The sequence below is a fragment of the Cebus imitator genome, unplaced genomic scaffold (assembly GCF_001604975.1).
Source record: "Cebus imitator isolate Cc_AM_T3 unplaced genomic scaffold, Cebus_imitator-1.0 Scaffold434, whole genome shotgun sequence".
Lineage (NCBI taxonomy): Eukaryota > Metazoa > Chordata > Mammalia > Primates > Cebidae > Cebus > Cebus imitator.
In genome coordinates this window covers 1,568,703-1,585,308 of record NW_016107749.1, presented here as the reverse complement: position 1 = coordinate 1,585,308, position 16,606 = coordinate 1,568,703, and the positions used below count along the sequence as shown (strand labels likewise).

General features: G+C 47.7%; 1 protein-coding gene and 1 long non-coding RNA gene across 4 annotated transcripts in view; both read left to right on the top strand.

The window, feature by feature from the left end:
- Positions 1-3,929, top strand: part of SPPL3 (signal peptide peptidase like 3) — a 149,807-nt gene extending 145,878 nt beyond the window's left edge. For 2 of the 3 annotated variants that reach the window (XM_017510258.2, XM_017510260.2), the window contains exons 9-11: positions 208-407; positions 1,426-1,535; positions 2,668-3,830. In XM_017510258.2, coding sequence (XP_017365747.1) covers positions 208-407; positions 1,426-1,535; positions 2,668-2,739 — 382 coding nt within the window. In that variant the 3' untranslated portion in view covers positions 2,740-3,830. Of the gene's footprint in view, positions 1-207; positions 408-1,425; positions 1,536-2,667 lie in introns of all 3 variants that reach the window. The other variant, XM_017510257.2, reaches the window with a different exon arrangement.
- A 1,063-nt stretch (positions 3,930-4,992) lies between these two features.
- Positions 4,993-8,240, top strand: LOC119468453. The gene is made up of 2 exons (XR_005197134.1): positions 4,993-6,305; positions 6,453-8,240. It is a non-coding gene; the product is annotated as an uncharacterized LOC119468453 (long non-coding RNA).
- Positions 8,241-16,606: the final 8,366 nt, after the last annotated feature.

The window sequence follows — 16,606 nt, the reverse complement described above, 5'->3', positions numbered from 1 at the left end:
AACACCGGGGCCCGGTGGAGACCTCTAGTGCCAATACTGTCACAGCTTTTTATCTCTAAACTCTTCAAAACTGTGTTCAATCAGAAGAGATTTCCGTCTACCATGCAGATAAGCTCTTTGACTCCTTTAAAAAGCTCAGACTTTGCACAAAAGGAACAGAAAGTGTTGCAGAGTGTGACATCGCTAACCTGTGAAACTGCATTCCAGCTCCACCGGCAGCCACTTCTCCATGTTGGGCATCGGAGACATTGTGATGCCTGGTCTCCTGCTCTGTTTTGTCCTTCGTTATGACAACTACAAAAAACAAGCCAGTGGGGACTCCTGTGGTGCCCCTGGGCCTGCCAACATCTCTGGGCGCATGCAGAAGGTCTCCTACTTTCACTGCACCCTCGTCGGATACTTCGTAGGTAAGGGAACCAGAGAGACTGCAGATGAACCTCTCTCTGGCTGTCCTTCAACCCTTGGGATTCAGTCAGGTCTTCTAGCTGCAGATACTGGATGGAAGGAGAGCAGGAATCCTGGGTGCTGTAATAGACAACGTGGCCCGTGAGATAAATGTTCTGTGTACTGGATAGGCCAGTTGCCTCTCCAACAGTGTGTCTGAAGAACCTTGTAGGAAAAGCATGGTCAGTCCTCACAGCCAAGGACACACAGCACACAGTACAGTGGATGAGTCTGTGCTTAAATCTTCCCCTTGAGTGTAATAACTGTTGTATTTATTTCCTACTTGATTCAACAGGTATTACATCCATTAGTTCTACGTTTCTGGCACTCTGACCTAGACTAAGCTTTCTAGCCAGCTCACGTCTAGGCAGACAGGAGGAGACAGTTGTAATTGGTCTGGGAAACGGTCACCTGCCTGCACGTGCAGTCGTTCCTGCAGAGTGAGTGGAAAGGAACACCTCTTGCACTTGCTGCCGCCTGCTCAACCCCAGCACAGTCCGCGTCGCACAGCACTTCATACATATGGGTTCATTTCAGTCCACAAACTCAGAGGGGCAAGGCCAGTAGTGGTGTCCCTGTTAGACAGATGAGCAGGCTGAGGCCCGCAGAGGTGGAAGTCCTGAACCGTGCTTATGTTAGCCATTGTGGAACTTGAACCCAGGTTTTCTGCCTCCCAAGGTGCAGCATCACAGGAGACAGAGGCACACTGTCCGGCCCTCCAGAGGGGCGGAGGTGGGGTTTGAACCCAGGAACCTGAGCAAGGAGTGAGACTTGGGTCAATCATGGGTCCCTGGAGTTGGAGGTGTTCCTTAAAGCCGTGCTGATCCACATTTCTTCAACTGCCTAAGCTGGGCATTTCAAACCCAGCCAGAGAATGGACTACAGCACATTGGGTCTGTACAGTCGCAGGACTTTGCCAAACATCAGCCAGGTGACACGGGTTCTCTCTCCTGTCTCACGGATGCCCCTCTCTCCTCACAGGCCTGCTCACTGCTACTGTGGCGTCTCGCATTCACCGAGCCGCCCAGCCCGCCCTTCTCTATTTGGTGCCATTTACCTTATTGCCACTCCTCACGATGGCCTACTTAAAGGTAAGAGTAGCGGTTTAAGCCTGTGAAAGCAGTGCCTTGGATTGGCCTTGCCGCCTGGGTTTGTGCTCTCCTGGCTGAAGTGGCTCTGCTTACGCCCAAGTGAGCTTTTGATCTTGGCTAGTGTGTGTGCTACCTTGACGCTGGCAGACGCTTACAGATTCACGCAGCCACTGACAGAAAACGCTAATGAGCTAGGCCACTACACCACCTGGTCAAGGGTTAATTAACTAAAAGCCCCAAACCCAGCTGTGGGAACTTCCTGCTTCTGTTAAGAGCAGTGCCGTCCTGCCACCTAACAGCTTAACACTATGTTAAAGTTGGGGAATAATTAAGAGTGAGTAGTGTTGGGACAGCGTATAATAAAACCAGAGTCAGAGAGCCCATTATTCCCAGGTGTCTATTCTCAGCCCCGTTTTACAGATGAGGAAGCAGATACTTGCCCAGATCACCTGACTCACTGCCTCTAGAGAGTTGATAAAACCCCCCTTCCTTGCTCAAGGAGCCTGAAAGCATCCATACTAGGGAGTCCTAAAAATGGTGGCTTACTTTTCAGTGGGTAAGATTTAAATGCTCTTTGATTTCCCACAGAAGCAATCTGATCTCAGATCAAGCATCAGAAAGGGGGCAGGGCGCACATACTGGCTCACGCCTGTAACCCCAGCACTTTGCGAGGCTGAGGCAGGCGGGTCTCGAGTTCAAAACCAGCCTGGCTAACATGGTGAAACCCCGTCTCTACTAAAAATACAGAAATGAGCTGGGCTTGGTGAGTGCCTGTCATCCCAGCTACTCAGAAAGCTGAGGCAGGAGAATCACTTGAACTCAGGAGTCCAAGGATGCAGTGAGCTGAGATCTTACCACTGTACTCCAGCCTAGGTGACAGAGTGAGACCCTATCTCAAAAAAAGAACCAGAAAAGGGCCAAGCTCAGTGGCTCACGCCTGTAATCCTAGCACTTTGGGAGGTCAAGGCAGGAGAAGTGCTTGAGCCCAGGAGTTTTGAGACCAGCCTGGCCAACATAGGAAGACCTTGTACTGTATCTGGAAAAAAAAAAAAAAAAAATGTTTTTAAAAAGAATCCTAGCCGTGTGTGCCTCGTGTTTAAATCCGTAACTGAGAAAGTCCCTTGTTTCCCAGGGCGACCTCCGGCGGATGTGGTCTGAGCCATTCCACTCCAAGTCCAGCAGCTCCCGATTCCTGGAAGTATGATGGATCATGTAGAAAGTGACCAGTTGGCCATCATAGTCCTTTTCTCTCAACTTGTGGTTTTGTTTCCTCTAAGAGCTGGCCTGGTACTCAGAAACGTACCTGTTTAAGGAACTGCCGTGTGACTGGATTTGGCATTTAAAGGGAGCTTGTTTGCAGGAGAGGGGTGCTGGAGCACTGTTTGGCTCCTTCTCTTCCTGCGGATGCAGAGGTGGGGCCCCTTCCAGAGGGACAGGCCTCTCCCCAGCGCTCCTTCCTCCCTCGTTTTTAGGATCTGCACCAGACTGTTACCTTGTGGGGGAGATGGAGATTTGACTGTTTAAAAACTAAAAACAGCGAGGAGTCTTTTTAGAACTTTTGAACACTAAAAGGATGAAAAAAATTAGCAAACCGACGTTTCTTCAGTGAACCCTCGAGAACTTTGGGACCAGTTTCCTGTGGGGGACTCAGTTTCAGAGAACCGAGACAGAAGCTCTTCTGTCATTATATTCTTCTTTCCTTTTTTTGGATTTATTAAATATTTTCTGTGGTGTGAAGTGACTTATTAAATCCACAGACATTGAGTGACTTCTTACAACATCCACATAAGAATTTGTTGTAATGAGTTCATGTCCACCCAGACGTTGTGTTGGCAGTGAACAAGGGCACGGTTTTTATACATACGTACATATATATATATCAACACACACATAGATATATATGAATAAACGAGAATTAAATCCTGCTACGATCACGCTGTGTAGCTGACAGGGGCTTGCTGTGGTTTTGAGCATGTCGAGCAGTTTACTGTGGCTTCCTTGTATATGGATCAGCTGCTGTCCCTCCCTTCACGACTGACCCCACAGTTACAAACCAGTATAGCATTTGTGCCGATAGACTCATGGACTTTAGGAGCCCTTACTTGGTTTTGATCAGTGTAGCAAATTAGGGATGAAGAGTTCAAACCTTTTGGTCCTTTTTTTCTGTTCCTAGGCTTCTCCCTCGCAGGGTGTTTCGTAGTTTCTTCTCGAGCCAATGCATGTATTATAGCAGCAGGTGTCTTTGTGCTTTCTCATCATAATGTACTACTTGTAAATACATTTTTCTATTTTCTATTTTTTTGTATTTTTTTTGACATTTTGTTTCATTGGTGTGCTGTATATTTTCCATGCCCTCACTCCTTTAAGAAAAAAAAAAGGAAAAAAGCAACACAATCCTGTCCTTGCTGTTGTGATTATAGTCTTGGTTTACCTGTGGTGACAACCGGGTGTGGGGACAAATGTCAAATTCCCCTGTGAGATGGGCCCTAAATTCCAGGAACTGGGGAAAGAACAAGCTGCTCTGTCCTGAGGACCGGACCTGTGCTGTGGTCTGCTGTGAGCCCAGAGTTCTGGTAGGAACTAGCGTCATGGCTGCTGGCCTTTACCTGAGCAGCCCTGCCTGGTAAGCAGGTGCCCATTGTTCAGAGGCAGAGAGCCTGCAGTTGGCATGAGGATGCCTGACCACAAAGGCGGGAGAAGCTCCCTGCCTCAGTGGCTGCCTCCCTCTTGACCTATGTAATGAACTGGTATGCTGTGTTGTTGAAGTCACTGTGGATTGAGCTCACAGGGGTCACCCAATGTGGCATTAACAGTCTGAAGCAAACAGGGTGTTGGATTCCTCTGTTGTCTTCAAGTCCTGCTGAGGCATTTTTGGGGTTTTGTTTTTAATAAATGACTCCTTTGTAGCCCTTGTCACATCATCTTCACTTTGGTCTTTGGTACCAAACAGCTCCCAGCCATCTCCTTCCTGTTCTGGAAGACTAATGGGAAGACCCTATCTGGCCCCAGACCTGGTCACCTGCAGCTCTGGCCCAGTCATAGATACTCAAAGAACTGAAGCTTCTGCTGTCCACAGAACTCAAAACTGCCTCTGCATTTGGTGAAGACTTAAAAATCCACTCGTGGACTCTCTCTCCTTCCTTCTCAGCCCTCAAGGATACAAATGGCTAAACAGACCCGGGGGTAGGGAGGGGCTCCAGAATGGCTTGGATTAAGGGCACGTGCCAGTGATGGGTAGAAATAACGTTATTCCTAACGCCTGTAATCCCAGCACTTTGGGAGGCCAAGGCGCAGGCCAGTCACCTGAGGTCAGAAGTTCGAAACCAGCCTGGCCATGGTAAAACCCTGTCTCTACCAGTTACAAAAATTAGCTGGGTGTGGTGGTGGGCACCTGTAATCCCAGCTACAGGAGGCTGAGGCAGGAGAATTGCTTGAACTCGGAAGGAGCAAGGGGCAGTGAGCTGAGATTGCACCATTGCATTCCAGCCTGGGCAACAGGGCGAGACTTCGTCTTAAGAAAAAAAAAAAAAATGTTATCCTGGCAATTGGTCATTTTTTCTAACTGTCTTTGTTTTCATAAGAAAATTAAATTCCAAACAGAAGGAACATCATCATTTTGTCACACTCACTCTGTGCAGGCTTTGTGGGGGGAAATACCCAGACTCTGAATGCACCTTGGATTCCAGTTGCTAGTCTTCAAAGCCCTTCAAATGCAGAGAAACAGCAAATACTCTGCTTGTCTTGAATTCACCATGGTAGACACGCTAGAGTCCCTCCCAGTTCTGGAAGGCATGCCCTTTTGATGGAGGGTTGAGTGGGTGGGCCGTACACGTCAGACTTCTTCCAGTTCCCCTTGGCTCCCCGCTGCCTCATATGTTTATGTCCGCCTCTTATTTCTGTTTTCTCAAATACCATGGTTTAGGGGTTTCCTAGGAAATCTCTCGCATTAGGCATGACATGTTCATGATGTTCAGCACAGACTCCTTCCTCAGCAATTGAGGTCCTTTTTCCCCACAGAGACTGTGTGTTAAGAGAACTCCCACTTATTCATAGTAATAACTCTATTTTTCTAGTTTGAGCTAATGAAGATGTGACAGCAAAGTTTATCCAAAGCCTACTATGTTCCATTACTGTCATTACCACACATACCCTTTCCGAATGTGACAGTGACAGCTCCTGGCATAGGAGCGGTTCAAACCAAGGCAGCCTGGGGCTAAGCTACTGCCTGAGTTACTTTTGTAGCAGGCTCACGGGCCTTGGGTAAACAGGTAAGTTAGGTCACCCACAAGAAAAACAAAAGCGCTAGTTCTCTGTAAAGGGGGAGGGGAAGGGAGTTCCGTTTTGCCAATAAAGTGTTAAAAATAGAATCTGCTGTGTCTGCCGAGCAGCTCTCACGTGACTGCTCACCAGATCCCATGTTGCGTGTACATTTCTGTTTTGTAAAGCCTAGCATTTACGTCAGAGCCTGGGAATGCAGCAGTCTTGTCTATACATGGAACACGTGCCTCACGGACATCATTTGTGCAACCCCCTTCTCCACAGAGGCACAGCAGCCGTACAGGCTCGGCAGGACAGTCTCAGTCTCCTTCTGGTCTTCCAGCCCACAGTGGCTGGGACAGCCTCCCCCACTTCGCCAAATCCCATTTCTTCGGCAGTTTCCAACAGTGAAATCATTTCAAGAACAGTGGCTGCTAACTCGTGTCAGCTGAAGCACTGCAGATTGAGTCATCCAATTCAAGCTGCTGCTGCTTTCTGGAAGGGATAGATCAGGTAAGACTTTCATCTAGAAGTAATTCCTATTCTTGTACAATGTGTAGGGTGCTTTCTGTCTAAATTTCTGCAGGTTCAGATTCCAGCTGTCTGATGCGCAGAGCCTCTCTCATCGCAAAACTTTTCCTGCACCTTGCTTTGCTTCAGCCATCATCTGTTTCCTCCTCAGCCTTTCCCTTGGAGTCCAGAGTTCTTTCCGGTCCAGTCGAGGCAGGCAGTGATGTTTCAGAGAAGCTTGAGGCACTGGGCCCCCCAGTGAACAAAACCAGACATCCTGACCCCCTACCCCTGCAGTCTGCAGAGGCTGCCTTGGCATGCTTGGCTTGTGAGGAGGAGGCATAGCGGCTGTCCCCACACAAGGTTACACAGGGATGCCACGGTGCATTCAAGAGCAGAATCCGTAGCCTTCTGTGTGTAACTCTGGGCCTTGCTGTAAACAGCAAAGCCTTGGGCTGGGGATCCTGTATCACAGGACTGGATGTACCAATGAAGAGAAAGTTGAAAAGCCAGTTGGCACAGGAGAAGCCCACTGCTCCTGGTGGACACGGGCCTGCATTTAACCAGATGACTGACAACACGAAAGTCAACAGCCCCAAACACAATGATCTTTCATCACTACAGTTCTCGGAAGTCTCACTGCACAGAGCCAGCGGTTAGCAGGTACTTGATGTAAACGTCCTGCAGGGAAGCGATGAAGAGTCTGCAGCGCTTACTTAGGAGCCCTAAGTAAGCAAGCCCTTGAGTGTGCAGTAAAGCTCCTAGACCCCCGAGTTCCTAGACTCCATGCACAGACTCCACTTTGCTTATGGTTCTTTTCATTTGGAGTCTGCCTAGTCAGTTTTTCTCTTAAGTTCCAAGAAATCTTTTCCCTGTTTAGAACCTGTCAAGCATGCCACCTGTCTGCAGGCAAACAGAGGCCCCAAAGGTCCCAAAACAGCTGAGTCGACGAGCTGTCTCCAGCCCCCGTGGGGTCCTGAGATTCTCACCAGATCCAGAGACAACAGAGGAACGGGAACCAGGTAGGCAGAGGAAAGACTTGAGAGACTGGGAGTTAGGAAGTCTGTCAAGCAGTGAGCGGCAGGCCTGTGCTTGTAAGGAATGGAGGACAGGAAGTGGGCTTCCATGGGACAGAGATGGAGGAATGGAGGACAGGAAGTAGGCATCCACGGGACAGAGAGGGAAGAATGGAAGACAGAAGGTGGGCATCCCCGGGACAGAGGGAGGAATGGAGGACAGGAAGTGGGCGTCCACGAGACAGAGAGGGCGTGGGGCAACACCACAGTCACTGTCAACCATCCAGCCCTGGGATCCCGAAACCAGTTGCTCTGCCTCGCTCCACCTGTCAGCCTTCTCATGCCACATTTCAATCTGCTCACCTAGAGCTGAGGGGGTATAGCCAGCACATGAGCTTCTAACTTTTGTATTTGAGCCTCTGCCATTGGAGATTGAATTCCTCACACTTTTGGTCGCTGTCATGCCTTGATGGGGTTTTTTTATCCCCAGGTAGACAGTAACACATTTCAGAAAAAGGCCGAGGGCTTGCTAGTGCAGGGGGGAACTAAGACGGCAAAGCAACGTACATACAGACGAGCCTTGGTGTTCTGGCTTGCCGGGGGGTGGAAGGCAGTGCCGCCCTCCCCAAGACCACCAGCTGGCCAGGAGCCCCGGTCCCACCTTTCCTCCTTCCCTTGTGCCTGCTGGACATTCCCGTGGCCCTCCCCTGTGAATGCAGCTTCTGAATGTCCAGGGCAGTCGCTGTGAGATGTCATGGCCTGGACTAGGGTGATGCGAAGAACAGAACTTGCCACCGGATTGGATGCAGGGGCAGGGACTCTGCCATGACTTCACACCTCTTCACCTGAACAATTAATTGCCAAAACAGATATAGAAGAAATTGGGAAGAAGAGTTGATCCAGATAGTAGACCAGCTAAAGCAAAAAAAACAGAGCTTCACTTATATAAAGCCTTGCGAGACAACCTCCACAGTGAGAGGCAGGAGGAAGACTGCTCTGTGGTGCTCGCCCCTCACACAGCCACCATGAGCTCTGGTGAGGGACAGAGCCCCAATGGGGACAAAGGTACCTCACAGAAAGCACTGAGTGAATATGAGGCGCTCTTCTGGTTTACTGCGTTCTCATGTATTTCACACACGATGCTCAGGGATTTGGAATTCGGTTAAAAGCATTAGATCTGTACGCTGTCATTGTTCACATAACACAGATCCCCGTAGAACTTCAGCCCTGGAAATACTGGTTCTCTCCCCGCTGCCGAGGGGTAGAGGGGGAGCTGGCACTCGAGCCCCTGCCCTGTGTCTTTATATTTTCTTCTGTGCACTGAAAGGCCTGGCGCAAAGCTCCATGCACAGAGGGAGATGGCAGGTGACCCTGCCCATGTAGTTCCTCATTTTGGCATCTTAAGGCCAAGAGGATCAACCTCTACCCAGATGCTGCGAACAAACCAATGGTGACGTGTTTCTCCATACTTCCTTTTCCATGATCAACACTACCTGTGCCCTCTTTTACTTCAGTGTACTTCAAAGCCTTGCTGCTTGTTTGGAGGGAAACGTTTACTACACTGTGAAGCTACCATTCTTTCCGTCTTTTGTGGGTCTGTGTTAGTTCATAAATCTCGGCTTTTCATGAACAAATTCATGGGCCAAACTCCTATCCTGTGTTAAAATAAAAAGCAGTCTGTTTTCACATTGCTGATAAAATAAATAAATAAAAATAAAAAGCAGTGTCGCTCTAAGCCACCTGGTCAGTCCACTGGATAGCCACTTAGTCCACTGGACAAGAGAGGGGCAGTCACCAGACTAGGTGGAGCATCAGGGGAGCAGATTCCAGCCACGCATTTGGAAAATTCTCAGTCCTCCAGGCCACAGTGAAGGAGTCAGGGCTGAGGCACCATCTGATGAAGCAGATGAGTAACTGGTAGGAGCTGACGAAGGACCTGATCCTCCCTTGAAGGGATGGGCCTGGGCTTTGTCCTCAGCCCTGTCCAACATCCTTCTGGATCATTTGGCTAGGGACACTATTGCCAGGCTTCGTTTGAGGACATGAAGCAAGGAGAAGGGACATGCCCATGACCTAAAGAAAGCTCAGAGTCCTGGGGTGTCAAAGCAGACCTGGGGAACTCTGCTGAGAGAGCCCCAGCAAATGATGGCCACACGCCAGGTGTCAGGCATGCCTCACAACAGCCCTCTAAGGCGGGAGCCATTACTGTCATCATTGATACAAAGAAACTCGCCAAGACCCCAAGATCACCAATTGGTAAGTGGTGAAATTGGCCCTAAACACTGCCCCTAACCATTATATTCCATCCCCATCCCAGGATTAGAAATGTCCTCCACCCCAGAAAATACAACACTCATGGCTCAAGGGCCGCCTTCTAGTTCCAAATAAATTTAAATCCATCCACTGCCTGTAGCAAATAGATTCTTGCACAGCCTCTGCCCGGCTCTCCCTCACTGCAGAGTGCATTCCATGTTGTGGCCAAAATGGTGGCCAGTCATCTCACATCTTCAATCTTCTTATATAACAGGGCAGATTTTGTCATCCATATTATGTACCCAAAGTGTCAAGGGCGGCTAATTTGCCCCAGATCTTCCTGCTTCCAGAGTCTGAGCTCATTGCCCACATCAGGAGAAGATAATGACAGCCAAGTTTGGTAGACACGACTTGTTTGGCCTACCCACAGAACTGGGGGGGAGTTTCTCTAAACAGGGAAGGGCCGTGCAAACAGCATCATGCTGGAGATGTATAGAGCGCAGACTCTAAACAACCCAGCTAAAGCCATAAAACATAAAGACAAATTTCAGCTTCTGCCCACCATAGGAGGGTCAAAGGGTTTTTCTGCTTGTGTTTCGCCTTCATTTTTCTTAAACTTGAGACAAGGCCTGTCTCTGTCACCCACGCTGCAGTGTGGTGGCACAATCATAGCTCACTGCAGCCTTGACCTCCTAAGTGCAAGCAACCCTCTCAACTCGGCCTCCCAATGTTAATAGCTGGGAATACAGGCACAGACCACCAACTACTTGGGAGGTTTTTATTTGTAGAGGTGGGGTCTTGCTATGCTGCCCAGGCTGGCTTGAAACTCCTGGCCTCAAGCAATCCTCTCGCCTTGGCATACCAAAGTGCTAGGATTTCAGGCATGAGCCAGTGTACCTGGCTGGAATCAAAGTTTTAAATATTGAGTCCAGCCGTTAAATGCCTGCTTTAAAAAAAAAAAAAAAAAAAAAAAAAAAAAAAAACTTCACCAGAATTTCTACAATTATATAATTCAAAACTACTATACATATGAACAAGAATATGTGATCCATACCCAAGAAGCAACTGAGAGAAACTAACTCTGATATGACTGATGCGTTGGAATTAACATTCAGGATGTTTAATTATAACCAGCCTCCAGAATATAAAGGAAAATGTGCTCATAATGAGCAAATAGGAATTCTCAGCAGAGAAATCTGACAAAAAGAACCGAATAAGAATTCTAAAACTTAAGAACATATGAAGCAAATTCACTACGCAGGATTAACAGCACATTGACAGATTAAAGAATCACTCAACTTGCAACAGAGCCCGCATTAGTAGACCTCTTCTATGAAGGGTCAGATAATATTTTCAGCTCTGTGGTACCAAAACCATCTTTATAACTACTCATTTCTGCCATTATAGTCTGAAAGCAAGCAGCCACTGTAAATGAGAACAAACAGATTCCACCTGTGGCCATAGTTTCCCAAACCCTGAAATATGCAATCTGAAAAACGAAAGATACAGAAAAAATGATCAGAGCCTCAGTTATCTGTGAACAGTGTCAAGCAGTCTAACGTCTATATAGTTGGAGTCGCGGAATGAGGGAAGAGAAAAAATGAGGCAGAAAGCCTTTTTAAATAATGGCCAAATTTGGGGAAAGAGTCAAGAAACATGTCAATCCCAAGCAAAATAAATAAAGGACTATCACACCCAGGGACTTCACAGTCTGAAAACTAAATATAGAAAGTCTGGAAATGAACAAGAAAAAAAAATGACACACTGCATAGTGCAACAATACCTTTACATGAATTTCAGGAAAATTCTCATCAGAAATCATGGAGGCTAGAGGACAATGGAATGACACCTCTAAAAATATAAATGTGTCAACCCAGAATTCTATATCCAGCACAAATATCCTTCAAGAATGAAAGTGAAAGCCAGGTGCAGTGGCTCATGCCTGTAATCCCAACACTTTGGGAGGCCAAGACAGGAGGATTGCTTGAGCTCAGGAGTTTAAGACTAGCCTGGGCAACATAGAGAGAACCAATCTCTACAAAAACTACAAAAAATGGCCAGGCACGGTGGCTCACACCTGTAATGCCAGCACTTTGGGAGGCCAAGGCAGGTGGATCACAAGGTCAAGGGATTGAGACCATCCTGGCCACCATGGCAAAACCCCATCTCTACTAAAAATAAAAAAATTAGCTGAGCGTGGTGGCACGCTTGTAGTCGCAGCTACTCAGGAGGCCGAGGCGGGAAAATCGCTTTAACCCGGGAGGCAGAGGTTGCAGTGAGCCGAGATCACACCACTGCACTCCAGCCTGGTGACAGAGCGAGACTCCATCATCAGGAAAAAAAAAAATCTACAGAAAGTTAGCCGAGTATGGTGGCATGGTGGCGTGCACCTGTAGTAGCCACTTGAGAGGCTGAGGTGGGAGGGGCTGAGCCAGGGGTTTGAGAGTGCAGTGAACTACAGTCACCACTGCAATCCAGCCTAGGCAACAGAGCAAGACTGTCTCAAGGAAAAAAAAAAAAAAAAACGAAAGTAAAAACCCAAAAATGGGAGGAGGTATTTGTAAATCATATATCTGATAAGGATTTAGTATTCAGAATATATGAATATATAAAGAATTCTTACAACTCAACAAAAAAGACAATCCAATTATTTAAATAGTCAAAATATATGAATAGAAATTTCTCCAAAGACATACAAATGACCAACAGCAGATGAAATGGACGTCCAGCACCGTTACTCGTCCGAGAAATGCAAATCAAAACCGCAGTGAGATACCACGTCACACCCACTCGGATGACAGTAACTTTTTAAAGACAATAACAAGAGTTAGCAGAGGTGTACAGGAAATGGAACCTTCATAACATTGTTGAGGTCGGGCACAGTGGCTCACACCTGTAATCCCAGCACTTTGGAAGGCTAAAGCGGGCAGATCCTTGAGGCCCGGAGTTCGAGAGCAGCCTGGTCAATGTGGTGAAAACCCATCTTTACTAAAAATACAAAAATTAGCCAGGCATGGTGGCGCATGCCTGTAGTCCCAGCTACTAGGAGGCTGAGGCAGGAGACTCACTTGAACCTGGAAGGTGGAGGTTGCAGTGAGCCAAAATTGCAACCCCACACTCCAGCCTGGGTGACGGAATGAGACCTTGTCTCAAACAAAACAAAACCCAACAATGCTGGTGGGATTATCAAATGGTGCAGCTGCTTTGCAAAACAGCTTGACGGCTCCACAGTTACCATATGATCCAGCAGTTTCTTTCATAGTTCTACAATAACTGAAAATCTATGTCCACTAAAAACTTATACCTACATGTGCATAGCAGTATTATTAATCAAAAAGAAGAAACAACCAAAATTGCCGTTAACCGATGAATGAACAAAATGTGTATGTATACAGAATATTATTTAGGAATAAAAATGACTAAAGATGAAGGCCATAACCTAGACTGAATATTTCCTAATCCATCCTAATCCAAAAACCAGGGTTACCTTTGGAGAGGGAATTGGGAGTCATAGAGATTGCCTATAATTTTGAATGCCTAATATTTTTTTTTTTTTGAGACAGAGTCTCCCTCTGTTGCCCAGGCTGGAGTGCAGTGGCACAATCTCAGCTCACTGCAACCTCTGCCTCCTGGGTTCAAGCAATTCTCCTGCCTCAGCCTCCTGACTAGCTGGGACTACAGGTGGGTGCCACCACACCTAATTTTTTGTATCTTTAGTAGAGACGGGATTTCACCGTGTTAGCCAGGATGGTCTCGATCTCCTGACCCCATGATTCACCCACTTCAGCCTCCCAAAGTGCTGGGATTACAGGCATGAGCCACTGTGGCTGACGCATAACAATATTTTTATTAAATAATTAAAAATTAAAATATTCAAAATGGAACATTGTTATGAACCCTTAAGGTCAAACATGTCAAACTACATAAGCAAAAATGCAACACAAGAAATTGATAGAAATAAAAATGTAATTGAAGAATAACACAATTTCTTTCAGTCTCTGAAGATGCAAGTAGAAAAAGAATGTGTGTATAGAGGGAAAAGCTCACAGTGCCTCAGACAGATTGATCATCTGCTCTCCCCAGCACCACTAACGACGTTCCCCCTTTTCTTGTGGAGTGACACCACCGCTCATCCAGCTGGACAGGTCAGAGCCCTTCTCCCTCTGTCCCCATGACCAGGAAATGCATCACTGACTCTTGTCCATTTAACCTGCCTACTATTCCCAGGATCCATCCATGTTTTCCATCTCCTCTGTCTCCACCCAGACCCAAGATATCATCATCTCCCTCTTGGATTATTACAGGAGGCTCCAAACTCACGCTGACCAACCTCCTCTTTCCACACCTCCTCACGGCTCTGCACACCACAGTCGGGGGGCATCTTTTGACAACAATTTTTTTTGAGATGGAATTTCACTTGTTACCCAGGCTGGAGTACAGTGGCGCGATCTCGGCTCACTGCAACTTCTGCCTCCCAAGTTCAAGCAATTCTCCTGCCTCAACCTCCCAAGTAGCTGGGACTACAGGCATGTGCCACCATGCCCAACTCATTTTGTATATTTTAGTAGAGACACGGTTTTGCCATGTTGCCCACGCTGGTCTCAAACTCCTGACCTCAGGTGACCTGTGTGCCTCAGCCTCCCAAAATGCTGGGATTACAGGTGTGAGCCACTGTGCCTGGCCTCAAAACAAATATTTTCAGACCAGGTGTGGTGACTCATGCTTGTAATCCCAGTGCTTTGGGAGGTTCAGACAGGAGAATCACTAGAGGCTAGGAATTCAAGGTCTCAGTGAGCTGTGATGGTGCCACCACATTCTAGCCTGGGTGACAGAGCAAGACTGTCTGTAAAAACACACACATGGCCGGGCACAGTGACTCATCCCTGTCATCTGGACGAATTACGAGGTCAGGAGTTCAAGACCAGCCTGGCCAATATGGTGAAACTCCATCTCTACTAAAAAATGCCAAAATTAGCCAGCATGGTAGCACACACCTGTAGTCCCACATAGTCAGGAGGCTGAGCCAGGAGAATTGCCTGAACCTGGGAGGCAGAGATTGCAGTCAGCCAAGATTATACCACTGCACTCCAGCCTGGGTGACAGAGTGAGTCTCCACCTCACAAACAAAAACGAAAACAAACATATTTGTACACCATCCCTCTGAGTCACGTGGGCCAAGGGCTTCCCATCACTTTGAGGACAAGGCAGAAATCTATGTGACCCACAGGAAGGACCATGCCCGATGTGGCTGTCCGCCTCTCCCACTCGTCTCACACCAAGCTCCCTCTCTGTCCAGTAGCCGTTCTTCCGCTCCTTGAAGCCCATGCTCTCTTCCACCACAGGGTGTTTGCACAAGCCATTTCCCAGGCCCAGGCTGTCTAGCTCCAGGCTCTTTGTCTCATTCATGCCAACTCATCCCTCAGATTTCAGCTGTCACCTGGTCAGGGAAGCCTTTTGGACCCAGCATTCCAGCTCGGGTTCCTCTATTTTAGTCTGTCCTAGTCTGTTCTTCTATTTTAGTCCTAGAGCTCTGCTCCTCTCCTGCATTGCACGCATCCTATTGAGGCTGCGGTTTGGTTAATGTCTGCCGCTAGCACCGCCACCACAAGCTTGCCTACAGGGACTGTGAGAAAAGGAATTGCTTCCGCCCGCCCACTCTTTCTCCCAAAGGCCTGCACAGTATCTGAGATATAGTAGGTGCTGCAACAGGAATGAATGAATCAGAATCAAATCATCAACATCATTAGATCAGCTGTATTAATCTCTACCATCATAGAAAGCGTAACCTTCAGTTCGCACGGAATCTTGATGGAAACGGACCATGTATTTAATTCTTACAAGGCCTCGTTCTGAAAAGTGCAAACAATGGACCACCTTCTCTAACTACCACACAGCATGACTGGGAAGAATTATGAAAACAAGAAACTACCAGGCGCAGGGCCCACGCCTCTCACCTCGGCATTTGGGAGGCCAAGCGGGGAGGATCTCTTGAGGCAAGGAGTTTGAGACCAGCGTGGGCAACATAGTGAGGCCCCCTCTCTACATAATAAATAAGTGGATCACGGTGGCACCTCAGTAATCTCAGCTGCAGAGAGGCTGAGGCAGGAGGATGCCTTGAGCCCAGGAACTGGAAGCTGCAGTGAGCAATGATCACATCACTACACTCCAGCCTGAATGATAGAGTGAGACCTTGTCTCTTAAAGAAAAAAGAAAACTAGAATCTAAAAACAACAAGGAGTTGGGAATTGTGGCTTATCCCTGTAACCCTAGCACTTTGGGATTATAGGAGGATCTCTTGAGCTCAGGAGTTCGAGATCAGCCTGGGTAAGATAGTGAGACCTCCATCTCCATTAAAAATTTAAAAAAAAAAAAATTAGCTGGGTGTGGTGGTGTGCACCTGTCGTCCCAGCTCTGTGGAAGGCTGAGGCAGAGGATCACTTGAGTCCAGCACTTTGAGGCTGTAGTGAGCTATGATCGCACCACTGCACTCCAGCCTGGGTGACAGCAAGACCCCATCTCTTTTTTTTTTTTTTTTTTTTAAGATGGAGTTTCACTCTTGTTGCCCAGGCTGGAGTGCAATGGTGTGATCTCAGCTCACCACAGCCTCCGCCTCCCAGGTTCAAGCAATTCTCCTGCCTCAGCCTCCTGAGTAGCTGGGATTACAGGCATGTGCCACCACACCTGGCTTATTTTTTGTATTTTTAGTAGAGATGGGGTTTCTCCATGTTGGTCAGGCTGGTCTTGAACTCCTGACCTCAGGTGATCCACCCGCCTCAGCCTCCCAGAGTGCTGGAATTACAGACGGGAGCCCATTCAAAAAAGAAAAAAAAAAAAAGCAAACATTTGTCTTTTCTGCTCCATCTCCAGCACCTAGAAAAGGTGTTTAATACACATTTTTGAACAAACTAAAAATAGAAAAAATAATGGCCGGGCGCGGTGGCTCAAGCCTGTAATCCCAGCACTTTGGGAGGCCAAGGCAGGTGGATCACGAGGTCAAGAGATCGAGACCATCCTGGTCAACATGGTGAAACCCCG